The sequence below is a fragment of the Bos indicus x Bos taurus genome, chromosome 17, assembly GCF_003369695.1.
Source record: "Bos indicus x Bos taurus breed Angus x Brahman F1 hybrid chromosome 17, Bos_hybrid_MaternalHap_v2.0, whole genome shotgun sequence".
Taxonomy (NCBI): Eukaryota; Metazoa; Chordata; class Mammalia; order Artiodactyla; family Bovidae; genus Bos; species Bos indicus x Bos taurus.
This window is the reverse complement of record NC_040092.1, coordinates 28,233,586-28,251,912: the sequence shown is the minus strand read 5'-3', so window position 1 is coordinate 28,251,912 and position 18,327 is coordinate 28,233,586. Positions and strand designations below refer to the sequence as shown.

General features: G+C 44.9%; 1 protein-coding gene across 2 annotated transcripts in view; it reads left to right on the top strand.

Moving 5' to 3' along the window:
- The window catches only part of POLE (DNA polymerase epsilon, catalytic subunit), a 61,062-nt gene that overhangs the window by 17,273 nt on the left and 25,462 nt on the right, over nt 1-18,327 (top strand). For both annotated transcript variants that reach the window (XM_027567138.1, XM_027567140.1), the window contains exons 17-29: nt 1,104-1,232; nt 1,308-1,410; nt 1,496-1,642; nt 2,001-2,146; nt 5,661-5,809; nt 6,938-7,030; nt 7,242-7,386; nt 10,366-10,523; nt 10,873-11,068; nt 11,700-11,914; nt 13,108-13,210; nt 13,662-13,742; nt 13,839-13,961. In XM_027567138.1, coding sequence (XP_027422939.1) covers nt 1,104-1,232; nt 1,308-1,410; nt 1,496-1,642; nt 2,001-2,146; nt 5,661-5,809; nt 6,938-7,030; nt 7,242-7,386; nt 10,366-10,523; nt 10,873-11,068; nt 11,700-11,914; nt 13,108-13,210; nt 13,662-13,742; nt 13,839-13,961 — 1,788 coding nt within the window. The remainder of the gene's footprint in view (nt 1-1,103; nt 1,233-1,307; nt 1,411-1,495; nt 1,643-2,000; nt 2,147-5,660; nt 5,810-6,937; nt 7,031-7,241; nt 7,387-10,365; nt 10,524-10,872; nt 11,069-11,699; nt 11,915-13,107; nt 13,211-13,661; nt 13,743-13,838; nt 13,962-18,327) is intronic.

The window sequence follows — 18,327 nt, the reverse complement described above, 5'->3', positions numbered from 1 at the left end:
AGGCCTGCTGCATGGCTGCCCTTAGCCAGTGTCCAGGAACTTGGACTTCAGGAGGTTTCTCACCTTCCTCTAATAAGAATGGCTCACTCACTCGTGCTCAGGTTGTTCGTGCAAACAGTGGTTTGTGTTAAGTGCCCACTTTCCTTCCTGGAGTCTGGGTTTTGGTCCAGGCAGGCAGAGTTGCCTACGTGAGCAGCCCTCCGTAAGAACTCTGGGCACTGGGTCTCCATGAGCTTCCCTGGGGGACAGTGCTTTTCACAGCACTTCTCGTGTGTTATCACAGCTTGTTGCTGGAAGAATGAAGCTCATCCCAGCTTGAACCTGGGCTCCTCCCAACTTTCCCCCAAGTGCCTTTGCCCTTTGCTCATTGAGCTCTGTCTTTCCCCTGTGAGTCACCAAATTTAGGGGTGGTCTTGGGGATCCCAACACAGGGCCCAGCCTCTGCCAGACACCATTGAGTCAACTCACTGCTCTGATGTTGAGTCTTCTCATCACATTTGTTCTTTGGGGATAACTTAGAAGATCACATCTGCATTTACACGGATAGTTTTCATATTTCATTTAGGATTTCCATGTGTTTGGTGTCAAGAGGGTTTTTAAGCTAAGAGCCTTGGCTGGAAACAGAATCTGATTCATTGGTTTATAAAGTAATGCTGGAAACCATCTAGTATCACAGTTGAGAGCGTGGTGTTTGGTCTCAGAGGACCCTCAGAGGGTCCATACTAACTTGAAGCTTCTCATACGTGAGATGAGGAATTGCAAGGACATTGATGGTGTGTCACTTGCCTGCACTGTGGGGGCACTCGGGGCACCCAGGAAGTGTGGCTGTTGGTAATCTAGCGGGTCCCCCTACTTGTTAGCAGATGGGCCGTGTCATATGAGGCCACATATTACGCATTTCTCTCCCAACCCCAGAGTTCTCTTGGGGTGGAGTCTGCTGCTTCCCGTGCTGCGGTGCTCTGTCCTGTACCTCCAGGGTCTGGTGTGTTGGTGCATGTTGTCTGTCGTCCATTTGGGACCCATGGTGTTTTCTCTGTTACTCTGTACAATCTCCAGTTTCCATCTTGGTCACCAGCCTTCACTTCTTTCCACTTTCTCTGTAGGTGTGTGATCAGATTAAGACCAAGCTCACCTCCCTGAAAGATGTTCCTAACCGAATTGAGTGTCCCCTCATCTACCACCTGGACGTGGGGGCCATGTACCCCAACATCATCTTGACGAACCGCCTGCAGGTGAGACACATTCTCAAGTCAGAATCAAGCTCTTTCTGCCTAAACCCTAATTGCTCTCTTCCTGTCCCCTCTCAGCCCTCTGCCATGGTGGATGAGGCCACCTGCGCAGCCTGTGACTTCAACAAGCCTGGAGCGAACTGCCAGAGGAAGATGGCCTGGCAGTGGAGGGGAGAGTTCAGTGAGTGTCGGCCCTGGGGGGCTGCTCAGCAGGAAGCGGGTGGGCGGGTCTCTGTCACATCCTCTCTTCCCATCACTCCTTCTAGTGCCAGCCAGTCGCAGTGAGTATCATCGGATCCAGCACCAACTGGAGTCAGAGAAGTTCCCTCCCTTGACCCCCGAGGGCCCAGCCCGGGCCTTTCACGAGCTGTCCCGTGAGGAGCAGGCTAAATATGAGAAGCGGAGGCTGGCAGGTGAGCAGTTGGGCCGTGTTGGTATGTCACACCTTGAGGTCAGTCGAACCAGTTGAAGTAGATGAGACCACTGTGAATTAGTTTGTCCTATAGGCTTCCTTTTGTCATTTCTCCTTCTGCAAGTTTCTGGCTCCCAAACCCTCCTTCCTGTAGTCTTTGTGTATTTGGTCTGTTCATACAGGGCTGCCCTTTGATGTGATTGATTAGGAACTTGTCTTTCTGAGTTTTCTGCTCCTTTGAGTTAACCAAAAAAACCCATGTTTGTTGGCATCCATTGCCTAGCTTTCTTTGGCTGTGTCCAGGAGGCCTGTCCCCTGTGTGGAGTCTCACGTGCCCACCATTCTCAATTGTGCTTCAGATTACTGCCGGAAGGCATACAAGAAAATCCACGTGACCAAGGTGGAAGAGCGTCTCACCACCATCTGCCAGCGGGAGAACTCCTTCTATGTGGACACTGTACGTGCTTTTCGGGACAGGCGCTATGAGTTCAAAGGTCTCCACAAGGTGAGCCTGACCTTAGTGAGGTTGGAGCAGGATCTAGTTTCTGGGGTGAAAATCCTTGGTCAGCACTGTCTCCATGTGTTACTCCCAATCTCTGAGCCCAGTGCATGCACTCAGACAATAAACATGCAGTTGTTTTTAACTTTGAAGAATTAAGGGCCTGGAGCCTTGAAGCTATTCTGAATGATTGCTTTTAAAATAATTATTTAGAGCAGGGGTTAGCAAACTGCGGCTGGGCTGGCCATGTTTATAAATAAGTTTTCCTGGGTCTGAGCTGCGTGTGCCCGCAGCAGGGAGGGGGCAGCAGAGACTGAGGGCGAGCACTGCACACACGTGGCCCTTTACTTTGTGTGTACAGGTGTGGCGCTTTACTTTGCCAGCCTCTGACCAGGGGGAGTGAGGGGAGTGTGTTTACTGACATGTTTTACCAGTAGGACTAGGGAAGTACACAACAATACCTCAGTTGTAATATCAGCAGGTAAGTGTTTTATATTTAAGCATATCGAGTTTTTTTCTGAGAGACCTTCCTTCACTGCTAGACTCATTGTTCACATCCCGAACTGCCCTGATAGACTGTCATCATCAGGCTTTGTTATCATTGTTAAGTTTATATTTTTATTATGGTAAATATGTACAACGAAATTTAACATTTTTAAGTGTACAGATCAGTGGCATTAAGTACATTTACATTGCAATTACTATTACCACCCATCTGCAGAACTCTTTATCTTGCAACACTGAAACACTGCATTCCCTTAATGATCCTCCATTCTGGTTTCTGTGGACTGTGAGCCTGGGAACCTCATGTAAGTGGATTCATACAGGATTTGTCCTTTTGTGACTAGATTATTTCTCTTAGCCTAATGCCCTCAAGGTTCATTCATGGTAGCATGTATCAGAATTTCCTTTTTAAGGCTGAATAATACTCCACTGTATGGACATTTTGTTTATCCATTCACCCATCGATGGATAGTTGGGTGCTTCCATGTTTTAGATATTTTGAATAATTCTGCTGTGAACATGGGTGTGCAGACGTCTCTTTAAGATCCTACTTTTAGTTCTTTTGGGTATATACACAGAAGTGGAATTGCTGAATCATATGGTAATTGTATTTTTAATCTTCAGAGGAATCGTCATACTGCCTCAGTTTATCTTAATTAAACTGTTGAGTTACGTGTCTATGTCTTCCTCATCAGATGAGTGTTGACAGTGTTGTGACTGTCCATTTTATTTTTTAGAATCTAACACAGTGCCTGGCACATAGTAGGCACTCAGTAAATATCTTTTGGGTTTTTTTTTTGTTGTTCTTTAAATTCCAAACTTTTAAAAAAATTTTTCTTCTCACGTTGGATGGGAAAGTTGCTGAGATATTTATGGCCTTCCCTGCATTTCTTTATCAGTCACTTTTACTAAGGACCTCCTGAGTAGCTCTTGTTACCCTAAGTTAATAAGACACAGACGGGCCTGACTCCTTGTCCTGGGACACTTCTGGACGGCCATTCACATCGTGGAAGCTGCCAGTGCAGTGTTACAAGCCCGCCCCACAGTTCCTGTTAGCTAAGTCTCACTTTGTCAGAGTGAAGCAGAAGGAGCTAATCTGCCAAACGCAAGCCTCGCAGCATGCTGGGGAGCTGAGCTGTCCATTGGCCTCTTAGAAGCTCAGCATCCCAGGAGGTGCAGCTTGTGTGGATGTGAGAGATGGGCGTCACCATGTTGCGCCTCACCCCAGCCCCAACTGGCACTGGGCATTCCTGAGGTCCTTCATGCCCCTTCCCCACTCCCCTCAGCAGTAACAATCTAATGTCTTTCAGTGTGATCCAAATTTTGTATCACTCAGCACGTTGGTTGAGCACCTGTTCTGTGCCAGACCCTTTTCTAGGTACTGAAAAGACATCAGGTGGGGAAGTAACAGTGGAATGTTCTGAGATGAAGGAGAATACCCAGTGTTTGACCACTGTGACAGCAGCTAGCCTAGCAAACAGAAAGAAATGCCACTCAGGCTGGAAGTGAGTTCAGATACCCCTGAGTCACATCCCTGTCTCACCCTCCCTGGTGGTGACCATGTCCGCTTTATTGAGGTAGAATTGATGTGGGGTACATCTGACCCTTTCAGATGGGCAGTTCTTTGCTATGCTAAGTCACTTCAGTCGTGTCCAACTCTGTGCGACCCCATAAACGGCAGCCCACCAGGCTCCCCGTCCCTGGGATTCTCCAGGCAGGAACACTGGAGTGGGTTGCCATTTCCTTCTCCAGTGCGTGAAAGTGAAGTCGCTCAGTCATGTCCAACTCCTAGCGACCCCATGGACTGCAACCTACCAGGCTCCTCCGTCCATGGGATTTTCCAGGCAAGAGTACTGGAGTGGGGTGCCATTGCCTTCTCTGAGGCAGTTCTATAGAGTTTGACAAATGCATACACAGAGGGGTTACTGTTGATAATTTTTTACCATATTTCCGTCATTCCATTCTAGAGAAAAACTATTGGCAACACCAAAGGCAAGTTGAAATTATCATGACCTGACCCCCCTAAATACTTCAGCAAAAAATTTGTAACCACCACCACAGTGACAAGAACATTTTCTTCTCAACCATTTACAATAGCACACAGCCCTTGTTAGTACAGCTGTGTCCATCTTCCAGCGGTTGGTATAGTATCTGATAAACAGTTGTTGGTCCATGAGTGTTGGCTAAGGAGTAAATTGTTATTCCCAGATGTTGCCTCTAAGAATGTGCACTTTGCTTTCAGCCTGTCAGTGGTTTCTGAGTTCTGTTGTTTGAGAAACCCTATAACTCAGCCCATTGAGTGCATTAATAAGAGTAAATTAAGTAACAGGACTTGGATTGGGAGCCCCTGGGCCTCTTTGGTGGAGTGAAGCCCCAGCCTCTGTCACTGGTCTTGAGATGTAGGTTTCATCTGCTTCTCCAGTTAGCTGCCAGGTTCTGGATTCTGTTCTATGGGGGTTGAAATTGCCCTAAGTCTGAGGTGTCAAAGTGGGTTGTTGCTATCACAAAGTATTTTCTCCTAGTCCTTAGTCTCACAAGTAATAAAAATGTAATATTGATATGTTTCTTTGTGTTCATAAGTCCTTTCAGGATATCTGTCTTACGTGGGTCAGTTCTAGATTGAAAGTGTTTCAGGGTAGGTGAGAACTAAGCATGCAGACACTATGGGGGACAAGCTGATGTATCCATGTTAAATATCTCAGGTGTAGTGATAGCGTTGAGCTTATATAGAATGTCCTTGTTCCTGGAAATTTTTTGCTGAAGTATTTAGGGGGGTCAGGTCATGATAATTTCAACTTGCCGTTGGTGTTGCCGGTAGAGTTTTTCTCTAGAATGGAATGAAGGAAATATGGTAAAAAAGTATCAACAGTAACCCCTCTGGTATATGGTCTTTGTTGTAATTTTTTTTTTAAGTTTTCTATAGATTTGAAAATTTCAAAATATCATAACTTTGGGCCTATGTACAGAATGTGAGGTGGAAGAGTCTAGGAGGTGACAGTCTTTGTGTGGGTTGCAGGTGTGGAAAAAGAAGCTCTCCGCAGCCGTGGAGGTGGGGGACGCGGCGGAGGTGAAGCGCTGCAGGAACATGGAGGTCCTGTACGACTCCCTGCAGCTGGCGCACAAGTGCATCCTCAACTCCTTCTATGGCTACGTCATGCGCAAGGGGTAGGCACTTGCCTGGTGGGGCCTGTGGGCGCGAGCAAAAGGGGAGAGTCAGGGCCTTGTTCAAGGAGTGCGGGAGAGGGTGGGTTGAGTGGGGGTTAAGGTCACACTGACTCAGAGGGTTCTGGGAAGCTGGGGCGTTAGCACTCCTGGACATGTTCTTCTGAGCATCCCAGGCTGCAGAGCGGTTTGGTAGTCTCTGGCATACAACTAGTGCATGCGTGCCCAGTCACGTCCACCTCTTTGTGACTCCATGGACTGTAGCCCACCAGACTCCTCTGTCCCTGGAATTATCCTGGCAAGAATATTGGAGTGAGTTGCCACTTCCTTCTCCAGAGCATATGACTAGTGAGGGGTGCAAAGTCTTCTGAGAAGTCAAGAAAGCCAGAAATGGGGGCATCCTAAAGCCAACATGGAGTATGTTCCCAGGGTAGGGTGCCAAAGGAAGGTGAGGCAAGGTGGGACCTGAGTGTGTCCGGTGAACCAGCAGCTAGGTAGGTGGGGCCTCGGTAGAGCAGGTCATTGAAGGTGAGGCCTAGCTGTTGTGGGTGGAACCCAGGAGGGTCAACATGGGTGGCCCTGGAGGAGCAAGGTGGTGGTAGGGCAGATTGGTTTGAGGGAAAGTGGCTTTATTTATTTGTTGTTGCCTTTTAATGGCAGAGAGGGAGGGGCTGAGAGCAGGGCTAGCCTGAGCAGAGTTCCCTGGGGCAGGAGGGCCTGGCCTCGGGTCACTTGACACCTGTGAGACCTGATTTGAGTGCTGAGCCAGGTGGGCTGGTGTTTTGCCTGAGAAGTTAGAGGATGAGTGTGGGGTTTGGGAGAACAAGGAAGGCTTGAGGTGGTGCCTGGGAGAGTGGGAGGGAACTCGAGGGGGCTCTCTCAGCCACTGCCCTGGAGAGTCCTGCTGAGCTGAGGTTGTGAGCTGTTGCCGTGGCAGCATGCTGCATCCTTTCAGAACTTTCCTGAGCTGAGCACTGCTTTGAAGTAGGAACAGAGGAATATCCTCAGCACAGAGCTTAATCCCACCTTAGTTCTTCCCTGCTTCAGATGTCCCCTCCTCCCAACCCTGACTCCTCTAACGTCCTTCTCGAGGGTACCCCTCCCACCCCTCAGCTGTGACTGTCCCCCCAGGGCCCGCTGGTACTCCATGGAGATGGCTGGCATCGTCTGCTTCACAGGGGCCAACATCATCACCCAGGCACGGGAGCTGATCGAGCAAATCGGGTGAGTGCTGCACTTGGTCACCAGCTTCTGGGACTTGGGGGAGCACAGCCTGAGGTGAGGAGGCTGGACTCAGGGGCTGAGAAGGTGTTTCATTTTGTGGGTTCCCAGCCAGGAGGAACCTTGTCCACTGTCAGGCATTGACACAGGGTTCTTGCTCTGTAGACATCCGTGCCCATCATTCATATGGTCTCATTTCTCTGTTTCTCTGAAGGAGGCCCTTAGAGCTGGACACAGATGGAATATGGTGTGTCCTGCCCAACAGCTTCCCCGAAAACTTTGTCATCAAGACCACCAATGTGAAAAAGCCCAAGGTGACCATCTCTTACCCTGGGGCTATGTTAAACATCATGGTCAAGGTGAGCCTGCATCTCTAGCAAAGACCCATTGTCTGGGGTGGGGTTCTTCGTGCCACCTCTCTTGATAGGAGTGTGGGAAAGGGGAAAGCGTTGGCCCTTACACTGAGGTGCTCCCCTTTCTGAGTGGGTGCTCCCATTTCTGAATGTCTCTGACTTTCAGATAATCTTTCTCTAGCTTGAACATCTTCCAGAGATGTTGTGTTCAAAAGTTACCTGTGTCTCTGTTCCTATTTAGCATAATTACCAGACTTATAGCAAAATTGGAAGAATAGAACAAGAATTCCTGTATATCCTTTAGCCTGCTTCTCTTTATTTTTTTATTTGGCTGTGATGGGTCTTAGTTGTGGCACATGGGGTCTCCGTTGCATCATCTGGGGTCTTGTGTTGTGGTGCATGGGCTTTGGAGCTCACAGGCTCAGTAATTTGTGGCACACGGGCTTAGCTACTCTGTGGCACATGGGCTCTTTCCAAACCAGGGATCTGACCCACGTCCCCTGCATTGCAAGGCGGATTCCTAATTACTAGACCACCAGGGAAGTCCTGCCTGTTTCTATTTATCTTCTATAAACCCCAGTGTAATTGTCAGAACTGAGAAGTCATGCCAGCACCACACCATAACTCAACTACAGCTTTGTATTTCTCAGCTTTTCCAGGACTACGCCCTGCATTTGGCCAGCCTGTCTCCTTAGTCCCCTCCAGCCTGGCAGCCCCCTTGGTCTTTCCAGTCTGTTATGACCCAGACACTCTGGTGAATACGTGTCAGGTGCTTTGCGGACTCACCCTCCATTTGAATTTGTCCCTTGTTCTTTGTTACTAGATTGAGGTTATTTGGGTTTTTTGAAGGAAAAAAACAGAGATACGTGCTCTGTGTTGGCATTCTTGCGGAGCACTGAATCAGGATCAGCACTCCTGCTGGCTTCCCAACTATCACGGTACAGGAACTAGTCCATGAGTCCACACTCCCAAGAGGAGTGGCAGACCCCAGCCACACAGCAGAGCATCCCGGTAATTAGTAAAGACCGAGGAGGAGATACTCTGCTCTGCACTGAGACTCTGCAGATGTGCTGTTTCACTGTGAACCTTCGCCCTCTGGTTTTAGCACTGGGAGTATCCTGTCACAGTGGGCATCAGTCTGCCCAAGGCTACTCTGTATTTCCCTCGTTCTTTGTACATTATTAATTGGAACCTTTTGTAAGGAAGAGTTGTCACACTTCTCTCCTACTTTTGTTGTTAAGTCACTCAGTCCTGTCCAACTCTTTTGTGACCCCACGTACTTACTGTAGCCCTCCAGCCTCCTTTGTCCATGGAATTCTCCAGACAAGAATAATGAAGTGGGTTGCCATTCCTTTCTCCGAGGGATCTTCCCAACCCAGGGATTGAACCCAAGTCTCCTGCTAGGTGGGCGGATTCTTTACCACTGTATCAATTCCTCTTACCTTCTGGGAAGCCCCTTTCTCCTACTTAGTCCCTCACTTATCACTTTATTGAGTCATTTGTTAGGTCATTGTGGGTGTGTGGGTGTTTGCTGTGTGGGGTAACAACCCAGTTCCATCCTGGTGTGTTTTGTTACTCCGCTTATTCCACTTTGGCCACTAGGGGCTCCTTCACGTTAGCCCCCTGTGTCCTTGAGACATACCCTGTTATGTGGTTTGGATTTGGGTTTTGGGGGAGCTTTACTTCCTGGGAATACAAGACACTCCAGCCTCCTCTTGTATTTCCCCTGTCCCACCTTGGAATCACCCATTTCTCCAAGGACGCCAGGTTCCTTTTATTAGGAAGCAGTGGTAGAAACCAAGATGGGGTGTCTCTGCTGCTCACAGCAGATTGGCTAGGAAGTTGTGTGTGTGTGTAATAACCCCACATGTGTGTCTATATTTATTTCTCTGTTTATCTGCATACACATTTAAATAGATATAACATGAGCATATCGATATATCCAGCTCCAGTCTATTCTCCTTTCCTTATTAGTGACTCCTTTGTCCTATCTCTGATTTTCCCAGTGTGTGTATTTATTTTTTCAACCCTAGTATTTGTGTAAAGTAGGTTCAGAGCCGTGTGTCTGTGAGCAGTCAGCCCACCAGCTGACTGAACATACAATGTTCAGTCTTTAATCTTACACCACCCACACCATGTGAGATTTGCCAGAGTCACTTAAGCCAGCCCTCTGGCAGGGTTCTGTCAAGCCATGATAGTGCAGTTGAGTTCGTTTGTTCCAATCTGCAGGCGTTCTTGGGGTCCACCTAGATCCTAGTTGAATGTTGTTTCTTTTGCTTCCGGTAGATTCACTCTGTTGTTGTTTTTATTCATTTCTTTACTTTTGGGTCTTTGTTGCTGGGCATGGGCTTCCCATTGCAGTGGCTTCTTTTGTTGTGGAGCGCGAGCTCTAGGGTGCGTGGGCTGCAATAGTCGCAGCACGTGGGCTCAGGAGTTGTGGCACACAGGCTTAGTTGCCGCTCAGCATGTGGAATCTTTCCAGACCAGGGATCGACCTGTGTCTCTGCACTGACAGGCAGATTCTTATCCACTGTACCACCAGGGAAGTCCAAAATTCATGCTTTACAGGGAGCACTTCTATGGGTTTTGACCCAGACGTAGAGGCGTATGTCCACCATCACAGAGCAATATAGAACAGCCTGCCACCCCAAAGGCTCCTGGGCCCTGCCCCTTTGTTGTCGGCCCTTCTCATTAGGCCCAGCCCTGATTCCCCCATGTGCTCTTTTGTGCGATAGTTTTGTCTTTTCCAGCGTGTCCTGTGAATTGAAACATGCTGTGTAACCTTGGTAGACCAAGCAGGAAGCACTTTGGTTCATCCATGTTGGACATATGTCAGAACTTGATCCCTTTCTCTTGCCAAGTGGTGTCCGTTGTATGGAAGAGCCCCAGCTTGCTGATCCATCCACCCTTTAGAGGGCAGCTGGTCGTCTCCAGGTTAGGGTGATGATGAGTGAGGCCAACCCCCTCTTCACTCTTGCTTGGCAGGAAGGCTTCACCAATGATCAGTACCAGGAGCTGGCTGAGCCTTCTTCACTAACCTATGTCACTCGCTCAGAGAACAGCATCTTTTTCGAGGTTGATGGGCCCTACCTTGCCATGATCCTTCCAGCCTCCAAGGAAGAAGGCAAGAAACTGAAGAAGAGGTAGGAATCCCACAGTCTTTATGCTTGGGAAAGGTCTAACAACTCCTCTAGTAAATGGACTAGGACCCACAACAGGAACAGACCTCGGTTCTGGTTTCTTGACCTTTTTGATTCAATTTGGAAAGCTTTTCTTGACACCCACAAACTCTGTTCTCCACCTATTATATTCTGGTTCTACAGATTGCAGGCCCTAAATCATTTTCATTTTGGAGATCAGGGTAGAGAGATGTTTGCTGCTTGATGGATGCTAGAAGGGAGGATGAGAAAGGGAAGGAAAAAGGCAGAGGGGTGATGAGAAGCAGCTAGCATCCCAGGCTCTCTCCTCTGCTCTCTTTGCCTATGTTTCTAGGTATGCCGTGTTCAATGAGGATGGTTCCCTGGCTGAGCTCAAGGGCTTTGAGGTCAAACGCCGTGGGGAGCTGCAGCTGATTAAAATCTTCCAGTCCTCAGTGTTTGAGGCCTTTCTTAAGGGCAGCACCCTAGAAGAAGTGTATGGCTCTGTCGCCAAGGTGGCTGATTACTGGCTGGACGTACTATACAGCAAGGTAAGGCTCCTCATCTGGCTCTGAGGGTCCTGCAGTCAGAGTCCTGGTAAGCAAGGTGACAGATGAACTCAAGGCTAATTCTGATGAAATCCTGTAACTTCTTTAGTGCCAGGGCTACCCCGAATCCCCCTTAAGTTTTGTGTCCAGTGACAGAAATCTGTGAAGGAAACAAATATTAGCATGATAATGAGCCAGTTGTAAGCTGTTCAACCTCACACAGGCCCCTTGGGCTCCTCCTCATCATTGAAGAAAGTGGCTGGTTCCTCAGTTGGTCCATCTGCTGTCCAACCTGCCCATGTCTCTCTTCTTTTCTCCCTCCTGGCTCCTCCTTTCCCTGTCTTTCTCTTCCTTTTAGGACAAAAATCAATTCTTTGTCTTTCCTATTATTCTGCAGTCCTGGTACTAAAAGCTCAATAAATGTTTCTTGATATTTTCCTGCACAGTTTAATAAAAGTTAAGGTTTTGTGTGTGGTGTGTTGCTGTGCAGTGGTATGAGACAGCCCTTTTACACCACTGCCTTCAGCTCATCAGGTTAGATAAACGCAGTTTCACATGGAGAAAGTCTTGGGTGAGCTCAGGCTGGTGCTCCCTTCCTCTGTATGATATTTTTGCTCGTTGCCTCTCTCTCCAGGCAGCTAACATGCCTGATTCCGAACTGTTCGAGCTGATCTCCGAGAACCGTTCCATGTCTCGGAAGCTGGAAGATTATGGGGAGCAGAAGTCGACATCCATCAGCACGGCCAAGCGCCTGGCTGAGTTCCTGGGAGATCAGATGGTGAAGGATGCAGGGCTGAGCTGCCGCTACATCATCTCCCGGAAGCCTGAGGGGTCTCCAGTCACAGAGAGGTAAGGGTTTCCAGTGTCAAGGAAGGAATTCCTTAAGGGTCTTGGTTGCTCTCTGAAAACCTGCATCTTCTGTAGAGCCTGTGTCCCTCCATAGAGAGATGAGCTTCCTTAAACAGAGCAGGGGTAGTCAGGACTCAGAAGAGGGAGGAACCAGACCTTGGACTTCCTTTAGAGCAGATGCTGGGAAGGCTGCTGGGGCCCTGGTGGGAATCCTGAGAGGGTATAGTGAGCTTTTCCACTCAGAGCCCAGAGAATCTGGGTTCTTGGGTGGGCAGACTGAGAGTACCCTCTCAGTCAGGCATAGGGCAGTGGGAATGTCTTGAAGGGTCTGCTACAGTGAGCACAACACAAGGTTCAGTTCAGGTTTAGGACAGAGCTCTGGGTCACTCACACACAAGCAGACTGATGCTGCACTTCTCGAGTTGGGATTATTGAACCACAGCTACATGTTACCACACTGACAGCAAGAAAAGCAGGGTGATGCGTGAAGGCAGAGTGTACTTCTGTCTATTTAAGTTTACACACAGGGAAAGTACAGTAGGAGTACTATAAAAGCACGTAGGGGATTGATAAGCACCAAGATAAACACTGTATTCACTTCTATATTAGGAGGGTCGACAGAGCTACACAGGGGAGTTCATCGTCATCTTTATTTTTCATCCATGACATGAAAATGGCATGGCCGGTTTGATAGAACTAGGTGGTGGGTGCACAGGTTTCTGTTCTTTCTAAGTTTCTTTATGATATTTCAAAATAACAAATACTTCTTCCAGTGAGAGAAAGAGGGGTAGTGACAGTTGCCGTGTTGCTTTGCTAGTGATGTGAAAACTGGTTTCATTTTCAGGCAAGCGGTGGTCTCTGTCTATATTTTACTCAGTGAATAACATTTTTAATGTTTATTTATATACATGCACATGAATATATAATTTATGTAAAGACATCTGTAAATAGCTCTGATAACAATGGTCAGACATACACCAGGTGGCCAATGGTGAGGGGTGGTGCACGAAATCATGACATTTTAATATGAAGTATTAATATTTATTATGATAAACATCAGATACAGGTATAGTTTATACAAAATAACTACATGAACTAAAAGCATAGGTTACAAAGTAGGTCATAAGTACTTAGTTCCATGTAAACTACAGGAGATTTTCACATTTGTGAGTTTTTTATCTCTTCTCGACCAGAGCCATTCCACTGGCCATTTTCCAGGCAGAGCCCACCGTGAGGAAGCACTTTCTCCGAAAATGGCTAAAGAGTTCTTCCCTTCAGGACTTTGATATTCGGACAGTGAGTGCTGATTTTTTTTCCTACTCTTAGAAATTGAGGAGGAAAACTAGATAGGGCAGAGAATCCCAGACTCGGGTCATGTTTTTGTCTGGAGACTTCACTCTTGATTTCCTCTTTTCTATTATGGAATGAATGAAGAAATAGTTACACTTTAGGGAAAACCTGGAAAAGCTAGATGCTAGGGAAGCCTTTTTAACTCTTCTCTGGGATGGACTAAGGCTTGGGGTCTGGCACAAGGTTCTGCTGCTGGCTCCTTTGCTTGCTCTGATCCTGGGGGATCATTTATCCTCTCCACTTCCATTTCCTCCTCTGTGAAATGGGGCCTTTCAGCATAGAATTTCTAAGAGGATTAAATAAAACACATGAAGCATTCAGCACAGTGCTTGGCATGGTGTGTTGCTGCTCTTCTGCTTTTCTCATGCACTCCATTGCTGGTTTCCTGCATGCTCAGATTCTGGATTGGGACTACTACATTGAGCGGCTGGGGAGTGCCATACAGAAGATCATCACGATCCCTGCGGCCCTGCAGCAGGTGAGGCTGAAACCAGCAGAAACAGAGCCCAGTGTGAAACCTGGACCTGATTAAACTAACAGAGTCAGACAAGTGATTAGTATCGCCTTCATGTAGGTGAAGAACCCAGTACCGCGTGTCAAACACCCTGACTGGCTGCACAAAAAACTGTTAGAGAAAAATGACGTCTACAAGCAGAAGAAGATCAGTGAGCTCTTCGTCCTTGAGGGCAAGAGACAGGTAATGGGGCCTGGCCCAGGACAACAGAGGCTGTGACAGTCGGGGCTGGGCTGGGTCCTGTGGGCACACAGGCACCAGTCTCCATACTGCTGCTCATCATTTTGGATACTTCCATTCAAGCATCTGGAATGTGTTTTTCTTTCCAAAAATACGTATCTTGATACTTAACCCTTTAGTTCTTCTGTGTTCTTCTGTGATAGGAAGCTTTGTAATGCATCACTTTAGGATGAAAAACTATCTACATATATGATGTACTAAATAGACTCAGTAACTTGGAATGCATCACTTCACCTTGAGACTTCAGTTTTCTAAACTATAAAAAAAGCTGTTAGAAATGCAAAAAAATACTAAAGACCAGTGTAATGAAAAGCATAGCTAAAATCAGAAGAGCAAGAAGAAAATTCTCAGATGCTAAAAATGGAAACTGAGCTTTAAACCAGAGCAGTATACAAACTCACCTGCTAAAAACCAGATCCTCAGACTGAATTTTAAAATCAGTTATTTTCATGAGTTATACCTAAAAGGGCTCACAAAAATTAGAAGGATGCAAAAACATATATATCAAGTAAATATTAAGCAAAGCAAAGCTGATGTAGCTATATTAATGCAAGACCAAAAAAAAAATTAAAAAGTATTAGTAATGATAACGATAGTATTAAATACTACTATTAAAGTAGTAGTCAAATTTCACTAGAAATATTTAGTAATTCTAATAGTTTAGCTTCAAATTAAATAATGTGAAAATTTACTTAACTATTAGAAAAAAATTGACATCTAATCAGTTTAGGATTTTAACACATCTCTCGATTGATCAAGCAGACCAAAAACTAGTAAAAATATGTAAGGTTAGAATGACAGAATTGCTAACTAGATTTAGTTAACAAATAGAGCTTTGCACTCAGTAATTAAAGAATACACATTCTTTTTAAGAACACCTAAAATAAGACTGAATGCTGCAAAGCAAATTGTAACAGATTCCAAATAATTTATATATATACAGATCTTGTTGTTTGAAAACCATAAAGAAATATATTTATAAATAACTCATGGGTCAAGAAGTCACAATGCAAATTAGAAATACTAAATGAAAATACTATTAATATTTGTAGTTTGCAACTAAAGAAGACTATAAATAGCACATAATCTATTTTAATATATAGAAAAGAAAAACCAATAGAAAATTAAGTAACTTCCAACTGAAAAATTCAGAAACAGTAGAAACCAAGAAAGTAGAAAGAAGTTATAAAGGCAAGAGCAGCAATGAATGAAACAATAAAGGCAAAACCTTTATATTTGAAAAGACTGATGAAATAGATAAATCTTTGTCAAGATAGATATTTCAGGTTTTATGTTAATGAAACATTATCAGTGCAGCTATTATAAAGTCTAAAAAAAATAAAGACTGAATTATCTTTCCTAAACAATTGGAAAACTTAGATGGAATGGGCAATATCCTAGAAGAGTTATTCAAATTAGCCTAAGAAACAATAGAAGAACTGATTAGAACTTCAGGCATTAAAAAGAAACAAATACTGGGCCCAAATGGTTTCTCAGAGGGATTTTATCAAACTTTAAAAAAAAATTTGTTTTGGTACTGCTGGGTCTTCGTTGCTACGTGTGGACTTCTCTAGTTGTGGCAGGTGGCGGGGCTACTCTTCATTGTGGTATGCAGGCTTCTCAATGCGGCAGCTTCTCTAGTTGCAGAGCATGGCCTCTAGGGACATGGGCTCAGTACTTGGGGCTCCTGGGACCTAGAGTGCCACTAGTTGTGGTACAGGAATCTAACTGCTCCACAGCATGTGGGATCCTCCCAGACCAGGGATCAAACCTGTGTCCTTTGCTTTGACAGGCAGATTCTTCACCACTGAGCCACCAGCGAAGCCCCCTACCAAACTTTTTAAACAAATGATTCCAGAGAATTAAAAAAAAAGAAGGTCCTTAGCTCATTTGGTTGGTTTCGTCTGGTGGCTCAGACGGTAAAGAGTCTGCCTGCAATGCGGGACACCCGGGTTCGATTCCTGGTTGGGAAGATCCCCTGGAGAAGGAAATGGCAATCCACTCCAGCACTCTTGCCTGGAGAATCCCATGGACGGAGGATCCTGATAGGCTACAGTCCATGGGGTCGCAAAGAGTCGGACAGGACTGAGCGACTTCGCTTTCACTAGCTCATTTGGTAATCTTTATAACTTTTATTACCCTGGTAACAAACTAACAAGCCAGGAAAAGGAAGGCCATTGGCAGATAGAACTATAGGTACAAAAATACTAACAAACTAAATTTTGTACTGTGTAAAGACAGTAACATTGTGTCCAAGTATGATTTATGCAAGGAATGGCAGGTGTTAACTTCAGAAATCTGCTAATTTAGTTCATTTTAGGAAAAATCAATTCATCACAAAGAGAAGACTTAAGGTGTCATTTTCAATAGCGTCAAGAAAGAACATTTGATAAACTTGAATGTCTGTGCATGATAAAACTTTGAACAGTCAAAATCAGAAAAGACGATATATTTCTCTGATAAAGTCCATCTGTTGAAACTCAATAGCACGCATCATATTTAATGGCACAACATTAGAATCATTGAAATGAGGAAGAGGAGATGGATGCCTGTTAGTTACCACCACTTCTATTCAAAATTGTTTGGAACTCCTGGCTGGCATAATTCAACAAGAAAAAGAAGTTAAATTTTAAGGATAGAAAGATATAAAACATCATTTGTAGGTAAATATAACAACACAGAAAATATAAGGAACTCCAAAATTATTTTAACTTAAGACATTTCAACAAGGTCATTAGATACAAAGCTCGTATATAAAAACCTATATCTTTCTTTTATATTAGAGACAATTAGGAATTTTTAAAAATTGATTAATTTTTTTTTTTTTTTATTTTGGCTATGTGGCATGCAGGATCTTTGTTTCCCAACCAAGTATTGAACCTGCACCCTCTGCAAAGGAAGCGCAGAGTTTTAACCACTGGACCACTAGAGAATTCCTTAGAAAGTATTGTTTGAAAGGTGCTATTTATCAATGATGGCAAATAATATACCAAGGAATAAATCATAGTAACAAAATGTGTGTAAAACTTTTATGGAAAAAAATTATACAACTTTATTGAAGAGTAGAGAAATTCACCTAAATAAAAAAGGAGACATACCATGTTCATGGATGAAAAGATTCAATATTAGAATCCTTGGGGTGATTTGCCCCAAGGTAATTTGTAAAATTCAGTGTAATTTCAGTTAAAATATCTACAAAAAGTTTTCTGATGGAACTTGACAATCCTAAAATTCATGTGAAGAACAAGGATAAGAAAAACGAAAACAATTTTGAAGATTAAAAAGGGGAAGTTTGTCTTAGTGTGTAACAAAACTTACTCTTATTAAAGCAAGACCATGTAACAGTGGAACTACTAATAGGGACCCTAGAAACTGATCCCAACGCACCTGGGAGCTTGGTCTATCACAGAGGTAGTGTTATACACTATTAAGGAGAATAGAGTGCTTATTCAATAAATGATGCTGGGGAAAATGTTTTTTCATATTTTAAGAAGAAAGTAGCTATCTCACAGAGTATGAAAACAAATTCCAAATAAAGATGTAAGTTGAAAAAAGATAACTCTTTGGGGAAAAGGCACAGGAGGCTATCTTTATGATGCTGGGGTAGAAAGAGCTTCTTAAGTCATAACTAAAAAACACACATTGCAAAAGAAAAGACCAATAAATTCAGTTAATTAAAATATAAGTTTTCTGTAGTCTGAAACAAGAAAGGCAAAATGTTGGTGTTTACTGAATTTGCATTATAAGAACATGGGTGTTCATTACTATACTTCTGTTACTTTTGTAATTAAAAAACAAACTTTTTTCTAACACAGAAGTCACCATAAAAGGAAGAGAAAAGTCACAATTCAAAGAAGATATTTAAAATGTACAAAATTAGAAATGATCCATAAACACGTATGTTATTTTTCTGTTTACTGTGTAGCAAGTGATCCCAGAACCTGGAAGCTTAAATATCATGGGTTTATTATTATCTTGCACTTTTTGAGCCCTGTGGGTCTGGAATCTGGGCACAGCTTATCCAGGTCCCCTGGCCCAGGGTCTCCTGCAGACTGCAGTCAGGTGTCAGCCAGGGCTGTGCTCCCATATGAAGGCCTCCCCAGGAGGTGAGGAGGGATGTGCTCCCAAGCTCACTCTGGTCGAGCCATACTCGTTCCTGGCTCCACGGGCCTCTCCACAGGACAGCTCACAGCCTGGCGGCTGACTCCAGAGCAGGCCCTAGACATCAGCCAGAGCGGGTGCCCGCAGTGCAGAGGTCACTGTATTTTATAGTCTAGTCTCAGAATGGCGTCCTGTCACTTTTGTTGTA